The sequence below is a fragment of the Brassica napus genome, chromosome C1 (genome assembly GCF_020379485.1).
Source record: "Brassica napus cultivar Da-Ae chromosome C1, Da-Ae, whole genome shotgun sequence".
In the NCBI taxonomy this organism is placed as follows: Eukaryota; Viridiplantae; Streptophyta; class Magnoliopsida; order Brassicales; family Brassicaceae; genus Brassica; species Brassica napus.
The window spans coordinates 31,645,617-31,660,637 of record NC_063444.1 but is presented as its reverse complement, the minus strand read 5'-3'; the positions used below and the strand labels follow the sequence as shown (position 1 = coordinate 31,660,637).

At 41.9% G+C, this 15,021-nt stretch overlaps 1 protein-coding gene and 1 non-coding gene across 2 annotated transcripts; one reads left to right on the top strand and one right to left on the bottom strand.

Moving 5' to 3' along the window:
• Positions 1–256: 256 nt before the first annotated feature.
• LOC125579938 lies at positions 257–2,281 on the bottom strand. The gene has a single exon (XM_048743848.1). The coding sequence runs from the start codon at positions 2,279–2,281 to the stop codon at positions 257–259; it is 2,025 nt and encodes a 674-aa protein (XP_048599805.1).
• Positions 2,282–2,925: 644 nt separating this feature from the next.
• LOC125581133 lies at positions 2,926–3,032 on the top strand. The gene has a single exon (XR_007318844.1). It is a non-coding gene; the product is annotated as a small nucleolar RNA R71 (small nucleolar RNA).
• The last annotated feature ends 11,989 nt before the right edge of the window (positions 3,033–15,021 follow it).

Genomic DNA, 15,021 nt, shown 5'->3' with positions numbered 1-15,021 from the left:
GAAGTGGCATTTTTCCCAGTTGAGTACAAGATGTTTCTCCTCACACATTTGGAGTACCTTGCACAAATTCGACAAACAGACATTAAAGGAGCTTCCATAGACGCTGAAATCATCGATGAAAACCTCCATTATGTCTTCGATCAGGTCAGTAAAAATCGACATCATGCAACGTTGAAATGTAGCTGGCACATTGCACAGGCCGAAAGGCATTCTCCTGTACGCGTATGTTTCGTTTTATCATGTGAATGTCGTCTTCTCATGATCGTCTGGATGGAAAGAAACCTGAATAACCATCTAAAAAGCAGTAGTATGGGTGGTTAGCTAATCTCTCAAGCATTTGGTCAATAAAAGGAAGTGGGAAGTGATCCTTTCGAGTAGCTGCATTCAATTTTCTGAAATCAATGCACATGCGATGTCCTGTTACTGTTCTAGTAGGAATCAGTTCATTCTTTTCATTAGTGATGACAGTAATCACACCCTTCTTAGGTACTACATGAACAGGGCTAACCCACTTACTATCAGATATATCATAAATTACACCAGCTTCTAGAAGTTTCATTATCTCTTTGTTTACAACATCTTTTAGATTCAGGTTTAACCTCCTCTGATGTTCCACATAAGTCATCGATTCATCTTCTAGGTGTATCCTATGCATGCATAAATCTGGTGAAATACCAGGTATGTCAGCTAGTGAATATCCTAATCCCTTACGATATTTTCTAAGCTCACATAAAAGCAATGCAGTTTCCATATTATTAAGTTCAGAGTTCACAATGACAGGATATGTGGAATTCGGGCCCAAGAATGCATACCTGAGTCCCTTGGGAAGGGATTTGAGCTCAACCTTCGGAGCCTTCAGCTCGCTCCAAGGATCGTCGGTCTGTCTTGACGAATCAGTCGAGTTCACTGGGGAGGTTGTTCCTGTTGGATTGTTCTGGTTTTTATCGTTTGCCTCCTCCAGACTTAGACATGCTACCATCCGCTCCATACTTCTTGCGGAGTCGAGCATCTTGGTATACCCATCAGCATCAATGTTCTCGACGTTCTGCTCAGCCTCTGCTCTTATCAGTGCGAGTTCGAGCGGATCATCTGTAAGGATCATCTCAATCATTCCTTCATGGTGTTCTAGCGGATCAATCCCTTCATCCACCTCAAAGGTTTGTCCATCCAGCATTGGTTTCTTAATCAATGCATTCATTTCGAACTGCATCACGATGTCTCCCAGGAGGAGATCCATGTTTCCTTTCCGCACATCAATTATAGCGCCAACAGGGCACAAGAATGGTCTTCCTATGATGAGAGGATCCTTGGATTCCTCCTCAAGCTCCAGAACGATAAAATCTGCAGGAATAGTGGTGTTCCCAACTCTTACTTGGAGATCTTCGAGGATACCGACTGGAAAGTTGACTGACCTGTCTGCGAACACTAAGGACATCCTGGTTGGTTTGAAATGCGTGAATCCCAGACTTCTTGCCACTGAATAAGGCATGAGGTTTACGCTGGATCCCAGATCAACTAGGGAGCAGGAGAAAACTGACTTCCTTATCTGGATGGAGAGAACAAACTTGCCAGGATCTCCCTGCTTCTTTATCGGCTTGTTCAGAAGTACGGCACTGCACTCCTTTGAGACAATCATGAATTCACTATCTTCGGATATCTTCCCGGAGATTAAACCCTTCATAAAGCTTCGCATGGAAGGCATCATTTGGATCGCATCCATTAAAGGAAGTCTGACGGTCAAGTCTTCCAGCATTTTTCTGCATTTCATCTCCTCTCGATCCTTACGAGTAGCTTTCGCTGGAACAAGATATGGAACCTTGGGAACGTATTCGCGACCAGGAACAGGTTCTGGGGATGGGCGAACAGCTTCAGCTGGCCGCTTGGTTTCAGATGGATTAGTCTCAACCGGTTGTTCCTCCTCGTTTTCAGCTGTTGGAGCATCCGAGGGTGGCTGTTCTGACTCCTTATGCTTCCCTTTCTCGGCCGCTGTGAATTTCCTCGGTGCTAGATCGGACAGTTGCTTTCCACTTCTCAGCCCAACTGCATTGCACTCTTTTGGATTTTTGTCTGTTTTTCCAGGAAGTGTACCTTGCTGCCTCGTTACACTTCCAGCGGTTTGAGCTATCTGAATATCCATATGTAACATGTGGCTGGCAACGTTGTCGTACTTTGTGCTCAGGTCATTGAACATGTGGTTCATTCTAGTGTTGATGTCAGTGGTGACCTGATTCAACGCCTTGCCTTGCATCTGTTGACCTTGTAGTACATGCTGCATCATCATGGCTAGACTTTTTAACTCATATTGCTGAGCAGTTGTGGCCGCTGGAGTAACTTGCTGGTTGGTCCAGCTGTTTCTGATTCTGGGACTGATTGTGCTGAGCCTGGCTGAGGACATAGGTTTTCCCTTGGTGGTTCTGGTTGTACCCCTTTTGGTACCCTGCGTTTTGCCCTTGGTTGTTATGGGTATTGTCAGCCAGAGTATCGAGCTTGGGGTAGTTGTACAGATGTGGATTGTTCCTCACGTTAGGGTTTGGGTGATAGTTCTTGAACTGCCATCCCTGTCCATTGACATAACTGACCTCATTCTGATCATCCGCTGACAGATCTGCTTCCAAAGTATTGTCCGCAGTTTCCTTATCCTGAGGAGATTCCTCCATGATGAAAACCTAGTTCTGGTTGCTCTTAATCAGTTGATCAACCTTGGCGGTCAGCTCGTCGATCTTGCTGTTGTCGATGCTGTTCACCTTTTGGGTGCGATCGCTCTCCATGTTATTATCGGATGAGCTTGACGCCATGTTTTCAATCAGCTCAAACGCCCCTTGTGTTGATTGGGTCATGAAATCTCCCTTGCTGGCTGAGTTGAGGGCGTTTCGGTACTCCCATCCTACTCCATCATAGAACACTCCAAGGAGATAGTCATCCTCAAAACCGTGATGTGGGCACTCTCTGCGGTAGATGTTGAATCATTCCCATGCATCACAAAAAGGTTCGTCCACCAACTGTTTAAAGGTGGCAATCTTCTGCCTCAGAGCTGTTGTCTTTGACTTCGTGTAGAAGTGGCTAAGGAATGCAGATCGGACCTGCTCCCACAAAGTGAGTGATCCGGTTGGTAGAGAGTCTAGCCAGCGAGCAGCCTTCCCATCAAGTGGGAAAGGGAACAGTATGCATTTGATGTAGTCTGGTGGTACTCTGTTTGCTCGAGTGAAGCAGCACACTTTCTCAAAGTTCTCAATGTGATCCATTGGTATTTCCGCAGGCAACCCCTTGAATATCTTCCTCTGCACTAAACTGATCAAAGCTGGCTTGATTTTAAAGTCTTGTCTGGTGCAGGGTGGTGGGTTGATGGCAGAGCGTGTGGCTGGCAGGTTATGTAGGAAGTTCCTCTGCCCAATCGGAACAGCTTCTTTAGTGTTTCGGGCTGCTTGTGCAGCAGCGGCTTGTTGTGCCTGGTAGGTCTGTTGCATCTGCTGTTGCATGAGTGCCATTGCAGCAGTGAGATCACCCTGATTGCCGTGATCACCCATATTGGTGTCGGTTAGTCTTGGCTGTTGACGGTTCTGTTGTTCTAATCTTGCGAGCTCTTCGTTGGTAAGTTGTTGTAGTGATCTTTGTGCGTTTCTCCGAGTTTGTCTACTGGTCATGCATCTGGATCATTAGCTTGAACAAAGAAATAAAAGCAAGTTAGATATCTTAGACTAAATATGAAACCGAAAAATAAAGGTAAAATCTTGTCCCCGGCAACGGCGCCAAAACTTGATACACTAAAAATGAATCCTTCCTACTGTCAAGTTTAAACAGTGGTAATTGTAATATTTGAGATTCAATCCAGAGGACCAGTTCACACTTTACTCTTATGAGTTCGATATTAAGCTAAGACCAGTAGATAGTTTTGATTTCAATTTTGACGTAGGAAACAAGTAATGAAAGGTTGTATTCAATTTGAACAAGAAGCTAGCCTAGGGTAATTTATTGGGTGCTGATACTGAGCCAAACAATGATTCAAGCGCGATGAAATGCAATGTAGAACTCGGATCACTCGTGCTGGGACAACCCACTGTCGTGGTGTTGTTCCCTTTGCAGATCGATCTTGTTACCTAAGCTCTCGCTTGGAACAAGATGCGATAGCAAGCTTTAGAGATCAAGTCCGATCAGTTCACTTAACACCCTAATATCTACTTTCTCTAATTAGGGATACTAAGCTCATTCATAATTGATCCAGCTATCTTATACACGGTTAGTGAGTTGATTAACTTAGGTTCGAACATTAAGTGATCAAGTTAATGCAAGCAATAAGGAGTATATGAATGAAAACACTAATGAGATCGCTTATCTATGTTCAGCTCATGTGATCAAACACCCTAAAACCCTAAGCAAGCTTAGCCGACTACTCGATCATTATGCAAGATGACACAGACATGATTTCTTAATACTACTGCATAGAAAATAGAGTAGAAAACAAGGGTTCAGGATAATCTTCTCTAGATGAGAGATGGAGCTTTCTCTCTTACAAGTTGCAAATCGCCAAAATAAAATCTAGAGTTATTGCAAAAAACTAGCGTCCAAAATAAAATAAAGATAAGGATGGCTTTTATATGGAGGCGCTATCGACTTCAGAGGAGAGATTAGGTGATTAGGGCAAATCTTTGAAAGATATGGAAACTTCCATAAATGTCGGGAACAATCGTCTGGCTGCTCCTGGTGGGATCAACCGTCTAACTGCTCCACTCGATTGTTCCGCGGGGAAAGACTCCAATTCTTGCTCCTTTTTTCACGCTTCTTCCTTCAGCTCTTCAGTCAACTCCAGACCTGAAATGGCTCTAAAAGGACTAGACTAACTCGATAAAACATTGAAAAACAAGTTAGAAAGCATATACACAATGGTGTCAAAAATACCATATATCAGGTGCTTAAAAGGAAATAGCTAGACTTAGGTTTTTTATTCATGAAATTTGGAATTATAATCCTGTAGATGCCTAACAAGTTACATGCATTATATTGTAGAGCTCAGCACTTATAAACGAACCACTAGGCTCTCGCTTTCTAGGTTAGTCTATTGACTAGTGTCGATCGATGATTCTATATGAATATCGATCGATGCACTATTCAAAACGTCGACCGATTATTCAATTTGAATATCAATCGACGCTATTGGTCAAGCATTAATGCGCATGTTGAATGTGTTCTCTAAGCTCACTAGATCAGCTCTCGCCTTTCTCTAGCAAGAAACTTAGCTCAATTAGAATGGTTTCAGGATGAGATTAAAGCTATCGCTTATATCTAACAATCTTAAGGCAAGTTCTAGGTAGCTAATCTAGAATCAGGCATTAATAACAATCCTAATGATTAATATCACAACTTAACAATCTATAGTTGGAGCTAATCCCTTATAACCTATTTAAACCCTAAAATCTGACAAGAGAACTACTCAGACATGACCAAGTCATTCATAACAGCAATAAGGTATGAAAACTGCATTAGAATAGTAAATAGATATCAATGGAGTTCCAATCACAAATATAACTCTGAATCTTCTCTGCAATCTATCAAAATCCTATAAAACCTTTGCTGTAAAAATAGTAAAACAAGAAAGAACACTTTGCCTGTAACATGTTGGCAAAGCTTATATAATTAGGTTAAAATTCGTCAGGGGTAATCTTATAAATTGGTGAAGACTTGGGCTTCAAGTCGGCTGTGACCAAACAGGCTTTCTGCGCGCTTCGCTGTCGATCGATGTCAAGATGTGAACATCGATCGATTATTCCTCTTCAATATTGACCGATGGTCGAGCTCGATGGTCATCTCGGATGCTTGCTCCAAATATCTCCAAAATACTCCAAAATCATCACTTATTTCCAAATCACTCATGCTCCTATAAATACTCTAAATAGACTCTATAATATAATAGTTAATAGTTAAAACACTTATAAACCATGGGTAAAAGTGGATCAAATCCATGGTCTATCAACTCCCCCAGACTTACCATTTTGCTTGTCCTCAAGCAAAACAAACAGGTAGTCTCTCTGAAAGAGGTTTGAAAACAGCAGGGACTCACATGATTTAAAACTTAGAATCATCACTTCTACAATATTGCAATCCACATTTAAGAAATCATAATCACAAAAGTACATTATACCATATCCTAACTTAGCAACCAAATTCACCTAGCCAACAACTTAGCAAATCCTATCTGACATTCCCCTCTACCGACCTCATTTCTTAGCATAAATAAAAGTGCAGGTTTTACCTTGTGAGTATCGATCACATGATGCAAGGATTTTCAAACAAGTATCTGGACCTGCAGGTAAATATTAGTTCCTATCCTCTTTCTCTACTAATTTTCTCTCTCAGTCAAAAGTCTGCTTATTATATTGCAAGATCATTGACAAAGATTGGACATACTTCCATTAATCAAGACTTAATGGTGGTTGCCACCAGGTCATGTTCACTTCTTTTTGACCTCTATCCTAGGATTATTTGTGAAGCAAGCCTTAATGGTTGTAGCCACCAACATCTGTTCTAATCTTTTACCTATAAAATTCTTATGAAGCAAGCCTTAATGATTGTAGCCACCAAGTCATGTTTGAATCTCTTCCTAATAAATCTCTAATAGATAATAATAAATAATAATTTTTTTTTTATCTACCAATCTATATTTCGAAAATATAAAGAGAGAGTGTGATAAATCTATCTACACAAGGCTTTACCTTCCAGACTTGTTTGAAGAATCCGATTCCATGTATAACAAGCCCCAAGACAAGCAGTTGTGTCAAGTTCAGTGTTGGAGGTCGGCTTTGGTTCCTTCAAACAATCTCAGCAAGTGTGAATAGTTGACAGGTTGATGCACTTTAGTATCTTTAGTACTATCTGTAATCAGTAAGTATAGAATGGTGCTAAAGAGTGGTCAGATAATCAAGCAAAAATCTAATAAGTTCATTATCCCCTTCTTGACTCAATAAAAACTTTTTGAAAATTTTTTTAATAAGAATTATGAATAAACTACTATCAGTAAACATTCCCCCAAACTTAAACTACATTGTCCCCAATGTAAATTCAGTCGGAGTTATGGTGATAATTAAATCATAAAGACTCAATGTAACAAGTGAGAACGATATACCAGACCGGAATGGATGTCGACCGATGTAAGGATGTTGATGTCAGTCGCGGCAGGTGATGCTCTGTCGATCGATGTCGACAGTGTCTCGTCGATCGATATGCACGGCAATCGTCTACTCGGATCTCTTTATTTTTTATTTTATTTTTTATGACATGCAATAAATAAAAACTAATATTAATACTAGATAAATAAAAACCAAATAAATATTACCTAATAGTGGGTTGCCTCCCACTCAGCGCTTTGTTATAGTCATTTACCTTGACTTTGGAGGTGATTTGGCTAGTAGTTTTGAAAGCTGGAACTTGTTGGAAAACAAGTGTCTATCTCTTCTCTACGCTTGTTGAACCATCTACCAGTGAAGTCTCGCATTGCTTCACCCCCTCTGCGCCATTTTTCCTTCATTGTTGCAGTTGTGTTTTCCATCTTCTGCAATCTATCTTCAAGACTCTCAAGGTTGAACTCATGTCTTCTGAGTGTGGTGTAAGTGTCAGCTGAGATCTCCTTTCCTTGGTAATTTGTGTCAGACATGTCTGATGTCGCCTTTAGTACTAGCCGGCCTCGGTTTGTAGCGTCATCGACTGATGTTTGTCTAAGAATGTCGGTCAATTTGTTGTTGCGTCTGTCGATCGATGCTTATGGTCGACGGGCAATGTAACTCTGAATCTTCACTAATTCCCCTTGTATAGCTTTTATCTTGGAAGTCAAAGCACTAGTGTTAAGATCCATTGGGAAATAGATGTCATCACATATCCTATCAAGCCTCTCTTCTGTAGTTTCAAGAGTTCTGTAGATCTCTTCTACCAACTGATCAATCTCTGCTCTGGTGTGAAAATCTGGTTGAGACTTCATCGGGTGTGAGTTCTTTGGGTCGTCGTCGATCGATGTTGAGTGTTGTATGTCGATCAATTTTGAGTGGTGTCTGTCGATCGATGGTGATCGATGTATGTCGGCCGCGCGCTGAATCTTGGCTATGTCTTGCCTCATCTCCTCCATACATGTAGTCAACCAACTGATGCTATCATTCAGTGGATAGTAAACACCATCAAGCTTCATCTGGAAATCACCTTCATTCTTTTCTTGGGCTCCACAGACTCCATAAAACATCTCATTGATCTCATCCTTGGTGTAGATCTCTGGTACCAGCTTGGTCTGTGTGAATGAGCAAGCATGTTCTGGAAGACATATGTAGTTGTGCTCATCTTTCGAAGCTCTTTTCATTAGCTTTCTGATATCCTCCTTGGACACATTGATGATGTGTCCATACACATCTCTTGCACATCCCCGATCATCTTTGTAGACTCCATACTCATCTTTCTCTTTCCAGTAGAATTTTCTGGTTCCAAAAAGGTCAAAAGCTCTTCTGACAAATTTTGGACGTCTGTCGATCGATGGTGGGATGTTAACATCGGTCGACGGTCGAGTAGGATGTCTATACTTCTTTGTGAAGCGATTGTCTATGCCACCAGCTGTGTCATAGAACTCTTATGTAACCCTCTGATGATGTGCTGGGATGGTGCGTTGTTGCATGAAGAGATTATCTGCTCCATTAGCCATCTGAAGAATGTCTGCAATGTCCTCTCTGGATACTTGCAGTGCATGTCCATCTATTGCTGTTGCGTAGCCATCTAGGTCCCTAAAAATACCAAATTCGTCTGGTGTTAGATACTGGTTATCTAAATTAGGGTTTTCGCTTACAGTGGGTTTTGTTTTTGGACGGATGTCGATCGATGATGGAAGATTTTCATCGATCGACGGGTGGTTGGCTCTGTCGATAGAATGGCTGAAATGTGTCCCTTCCCCAGTAGCTGATGCTTGCTGTTGATCTGCTTTATTACGTCTTTGCATGTTGAGAAGTTCCTCATAAGTGAAAGCTTCATGAAGTTCATCTGCTCTAGGCTCATGAATTTCTGTTTCTACTGCATAGCTTACGTGGTGGTAATCATCTGCCCAACTCCCAATCGAGTGGTCTCCTCCTCGCACAAGGTCGACTCTAGTGTCGATCGATGGGTGATAGGCAATGTCGGTCGATGATCGTTTTTGGTTTGTATGATGAGCTTGAGTGTCGATCGACGTCGAGATTGTTTCGTCGATCGATGGTGCATTCTTCTTCCAGGAGGAATGATGTAGAAGTTTGTCTTCCTCATCTAGAATTGCTCTCTAGTCCGCAGCTTGTTCCTCCTCATAATCTTCATCATACTCTTCCGTATGCATGTTGTGTCTGGTGTATGCTGCCACAGTAGGGTTGTAGTAGTCGTTCTCCCAATCTTTTGGACTACTGTCGACCGATTCTTCATTGGGTATGTCGGTCGATTTCTGGTGGGTACTGTCGATCGATGTTCCAATGTGAGTTTCGATCGACATAGAGTATTTTGTCTCGTATTCTGCTCCACAGTGGCATGCTGCAATGATTCCTGGATCATTGATTCTTCTGGAGGACGTCTGTTGCTTCTTGACTGGAATAGGGTTGTAGTGGACATGAGGATCTATGAGCGTCAGGCACAATTGGATTGTTTGCAGGTTGCATACTGCTTCTACTGTCGATAAGAAGGCTCTCCCAAGTAATAGAGAAGAGTTCCAATTTAGCTTTATATCCAAGACATGGAAATCAACTGGAACTAGGGCATTACCAATATGCACCTCTAGGTCTCTCACAATCCCTCCTGAGTTTCTCTGAGAACAATCCACAAAAGTGATTAATTCCTTGGAAGGCTCCACCTGCAGACCCAGATGGTCTGCCATAACCCTAGGTAGGATGCTGACTGATGCTCATGTGTCGCACAAGGCATGTGGGAACTCAATACCCTTCACCGTACATGGTATTGCTAATTGCCCATGATCACTCTTCTTTTTCAGTGTAATCATCTTCCTCATCTTTCCTCTAGCTTCACAGAACATTCTCCTAATGTCTTCTTCAGTTTACCTTGTTTCTCTGAAGAACATCCACAATCTGTGGATAAAATAAGCCTCCTCGAATGGCTTTTCTAAAGGAATCCTGAAAACTCTCTTTTGGAAACTTTCCCTTTCCTTTTCATTGGCTCCCCTCTTCAGATGTTTCACCACTTTTTCCTTTCTTTTCGTTAGGGTTCTTCCCATAGGAACCCTATCAACTTCCATAGGATCTGCTCCATCATCTGAAGGTATCATGCCGGTCTCTGGTGGGTTTTCTGAAGGTTTGGGTTTGGGCCTGAGTGCATTGAGACGTGCAACATCTATCTTCGGCATCTGCACTCGGTATATTAGAGGTGCTCGTCGATCGATGGGCGCTGGAGGTTGTCGATCAATGGCGGTTCCATGTTGTTGATCGACGAGAGTATTTTATTGTCAATCGATTTTGACGTAAACAGGGCTTGGCGGATGTGAGTGTCTTACTGCGAACTCCTCGTGAGTCAGAATCCTCACGGCATTGCAAGATGCGGTTGACTTTGTAGGTGTCATCGATCGATGCTCTGGAGAGCCTGTCGATCGATTTGGATGGTCAACCGTCGATCGGTGTTCGAAGTCTGGCGTCGATCGACACCAGTGCGATCCGCTGAAACTCATCGAACTTTCTACTTCAAAATCTCCTTCTTGCAGCTTCTCTTGCTTCACCACTTGGCAGAAATCATCCCCAATGATGGCATTCAAGTGGTGCTTCATCACATCATCTCCTACCCCTCTTGTTAAGGCTTCCTACCTCTTAACAGCTTCTCCTGTCTGAACAACCTGCATCTTCAGCTTCTTCACATGAGTGCTCAAAGTTTCAAACTTTGTGTTCAGGTTAGTGTAGACAGAATCAATCTTTCCATTGAAGTCCACTGTCATGCGCTGCTGTCCCTCAAGAACCCTATCAAGCATCTCTTCAATCTTGATTTCTTGAGTAGATGGTGGTGGCTTCTGTTAGTAGGAATTTCCATAACCGCTGTTGTTGTTGTAGTTGTTGCTGTAGGGTTTCTGGTGCTGCGAACTCTGGTTGAAATTACCCCATATTTTCATATGAGTTTCTGTTTCCACCCTGGTGTCCAGATCCTTAGAATCCAGTTCCACCAATGAAGTTCACCTCTTCTTCTTCCTCTGCTCTACCCTCTGTGTCTACAGCCTCTGCATCTTCAACCAAGCAGACCTGCTTCCTGAGAAGCTTGTGAACACTGTCCAGCTTTACCTTCACTTCATCCATCTGATCATTCCCAAGGATGGTGGCAGACCTCTTCCTTTCAAATTCAGTGTTCTTAGTACTGCTGCTAAATGTTAAGTTCTCAATAACTTTCACAGCCTCCTCTGGATTCCTGGTGTTGAAGTATCCATTGCTGAAAGCATCAAGAGCCATCTGGTACTGCACCGCGATGCCTCTGTAGAAAGTACTGAGCAGTTGTACTTCATTGAATCCATGGTGTGGGCAATCTCTCTGATAAGACTTGAATCTGATCCAGGAGCTTCTGAATGATTATGCAGGCTCCTGAGTGAAAGTAGCAATCTTGCTCCTCAAGTCTTCAGCACGCACTTCATTAAAGAAGTTGCATAAGAATGCATTTTTGATGTCGCTCCAGGATGTGAGAGATCCTGGTGTTAACTACTTAAGCCAATGCGAACCATCTCCAGCAAGTAAGTACTTGAAGAGCTTGCATAGGAGGTAGTCTTCAGAGACTCCCTCGACTTTAATGGCAGATATAAGATCCTCGAACCTCTCCAGATGGTCCATAGGATGCTCGTGAGATAACCCATAGTAGGGTATATGTCCCACGAGTGTGTAGTACTGCGGCTTCAACTCGATATTCCTCTGAATAGTTGGAGGACGAATGGCTGATCTGTTAGTGTAGAACTGATCCGGACGGTTGTAGTCAGCCAATGTTATGGGTCCAGCAGCCTCATCTACAGGTAGAGTAGTCCATGTAGCATCAGTATCGGACTCAGGGATTGCAGCCCCCTGAGCATATATCCTTTGACCTGCTGCATTACGCAGATGACCTTCCTGGTCATGCAGGTCTCCTCTCTCGTCACGTACAAGAATCAATGTCGCAACCATGTCTCGCGGCTCAGTATCGATCGATGTTCGGACTGAAGTATCGATCGATATCGGGTGTAAGATATCGGGCAACGGAAGGTGAGTGTCTTCGGTCGACAGTGGTGAGTGTCTTCGGTCGACAGTGGTGAGCGAGTGTCGGTCGACAGGACTAGTCCTGGATCGATGGTGGTTGACGAAAATCGAGCAACGAACAAGTGATGAGGAACACGCTTCTTTTCGAATTGAACGCTTCAAGCTTGCAGGATTTGGTGAGAATAGCAGTTGAGTTTCCTTGTTACTTCTGTTACTGCTGGGCATGTACCTGAAAATCCAAGAAAAAATTTTGTGTCAGAAATTAAACTTAACAAGAATCAAATCTAATAGGCGATCAAAGCTCCCCGGCAACGGCGCCAAATTTGATATCATTCAAATTACCCTAAGGAGTGAATTACTCTCTCAAATAAGAGGTTCAGTTGTAGTACTTAAGGATCGAATCCACAAGGAGCTAGGGAACCTAATAAATCTAATTAGAATTGTTAAGTTAGTTTGTTTTAATGTTTTAAATGTAAAGTTGCAAGTTTGTGAGCAAGTAATTGCTCGATTGATTGATTGAGGTTTTGGTACTTTAATGGAAATAGCTAGACTTAGGGTTTTTATTCAGGTAATCAGGATTATAATCCTACAGATGCCTAATAAGTTGTATGCATGATATCATAGAGCTGAATACTTAATAACAAACCCTTAGGCTTTCGCTGTCTAGGTTTGTCTATTGACCAGTGTCGATCGATTATTCTATAGGAATATCGATCGATACACTTGTTGAAACGTCGACCGATTATTCGATAGAAATATCGATCGACGCGCTTGGTCAAGTGTTAATGCTCGGATTGAATATGCTCACTAAGCTTTCTAGATCAGCTCTCGCTTATTCTAGCAAGTCTTAGCTCAGTTAGGATGGATTCAGGGTGAGATGCAAGTTATCGCTTATGTCTACAATTCCTAGGGCAAGTTCTAGGTAGCTAATCTAAAAACATGCATTAATGACAGTCCTAATGATGAATATCACAACTTAGCATTCTATAGTTGGGGCTAATCCCTCATAACCTATTTAAACCCTAAAATCTAACAAGAGAACTACTTAGACATGGCTAAACAATTCATACAGCAATAAGGTATAAAAACTACATAGATAAATAGATAGATATCAATGGAGTTCCAATCACAAATATAACTTTGGATCTTCTCTCCAATCTATCAAAATCCTAGAAAACTTTTGCTGTGAAAATAGTAAAACAAGAAAGCACACTGTCTCTAACATGTTGACAAAGCTTATATAATTAGATTAAAACTCGTCAGGGGTAATCTTGTAAATTGGTGAAGACTTGGGCTTCAAGTCGGCTGTGACCAGACGGGATTTCTGTGCGCTTCGCTGTCTATCGATGTCAAGATGTGAACATCGATCGATTATTCCTCTTCAATATCGACCGATGGTCGAGCTCGATGGTCATCTCGGGTGCTTGCTCCAGATATCTCCAAAATGCTCCAAATCATCACTTATCTCCAAATCACTTCTGAACCTATAAATACTCTAAATAGACTCTATAATATAATAATTAATAGTTAAAACACTTACAAACCATGGGTAAAAGTGGGTCAAATCCATGGTCTATCACTCCTCCAAAATGCAACCATCGTAACTCCCACTGTAGTTTTCGTCTCTGGGTTCAACTTCTGAAAATTTTGCTTCTGAGCTAAACTGAAAAATGTTTTACTCGTCTCTCTTGCTCTGTCATTCCGATTCATTTTGTCATCCTTATTCTCCGTAATCTCCACAAAAAGACGTAGCTTTTCGATTTTATTTAGGCTTACAAAACCTTGCAATTGTCGAGTATTGGAGACGTAAACTGGTGGAGTGTCGTGCGCCATTGTTTTCAAAGCTTTATTCGAGAACATATAGCTAAGCTGAATCTGATGACTCAATTCATTCAATCTGTAATCATCGAGTACAGACTATGCGAATTCTTCATGTATTGTTTTCTCATCTAAATGCAGAACTCTACACCCTCTACTGTCGGCGTTGAATACATATATGTTTTTCTTAATCCAGTTACCAGAAACAATAATTACCGAATTTGTAAGATTTCTGAGAAAGATGATGAATAAGATGAAGAAGATAAATAGATAGATAGATAAAGAAGATGAAGAAGAAGATGAACAGACAGACAAACCAAGTTGTAAAGTTCAATAGTAGTGACATGGCAAATCCGAGTTGATGACATGGCAGATGACATGGAAAATTGGTTAGTCAGTCACCAAACGAATATATAACTCAGCCTAGATAAATCAGCCCTCATGTACAATGTAAGTCAGTCGAAACGTGAATACTACTTCAGTAATAAAACTTTTGCTAAAAGATCAGCCGTAATTATCATGCAAAACAATAAGTCAGCCGTATCGTCACATAAATCAGCCGTCAAACGAATGATATTCTAGAAATTAATCTTTCGCTAATAAGTCAGCCGTAATTAAGCTGAGTTTTCTGTTAATCCAACCAGTTACGCGAAAAAGGGCGCCGCGTCTGTAGGGGGGGCGGAATGGATGAGCAAAAGGTGCCATGGGGTGAGGAATATCCCGAGTCTCATGTAAGACAACTAAATGCACCCCGCCGAGGTGTTGCCGAGGCTGATTAACTATAACTCAGCTGTAACAACCTCCCATAAGTCGGCCGTGAATTTAATAACTCCGTCAGTCGATATTCATTAACTCAGCCGTGTCTTAACTACAACTCAGCCGAATTTTCCAGAAATCACAATGTCGATGTATAAGTCAGCCGTAACTTGTGTACGTAAGTCAGGCGTTTTCCCATAAATCAGCCAGATTTCTGTAAATCAGTCATCACTAACGGTTGACTTTAAGTCAGACGCGTTGT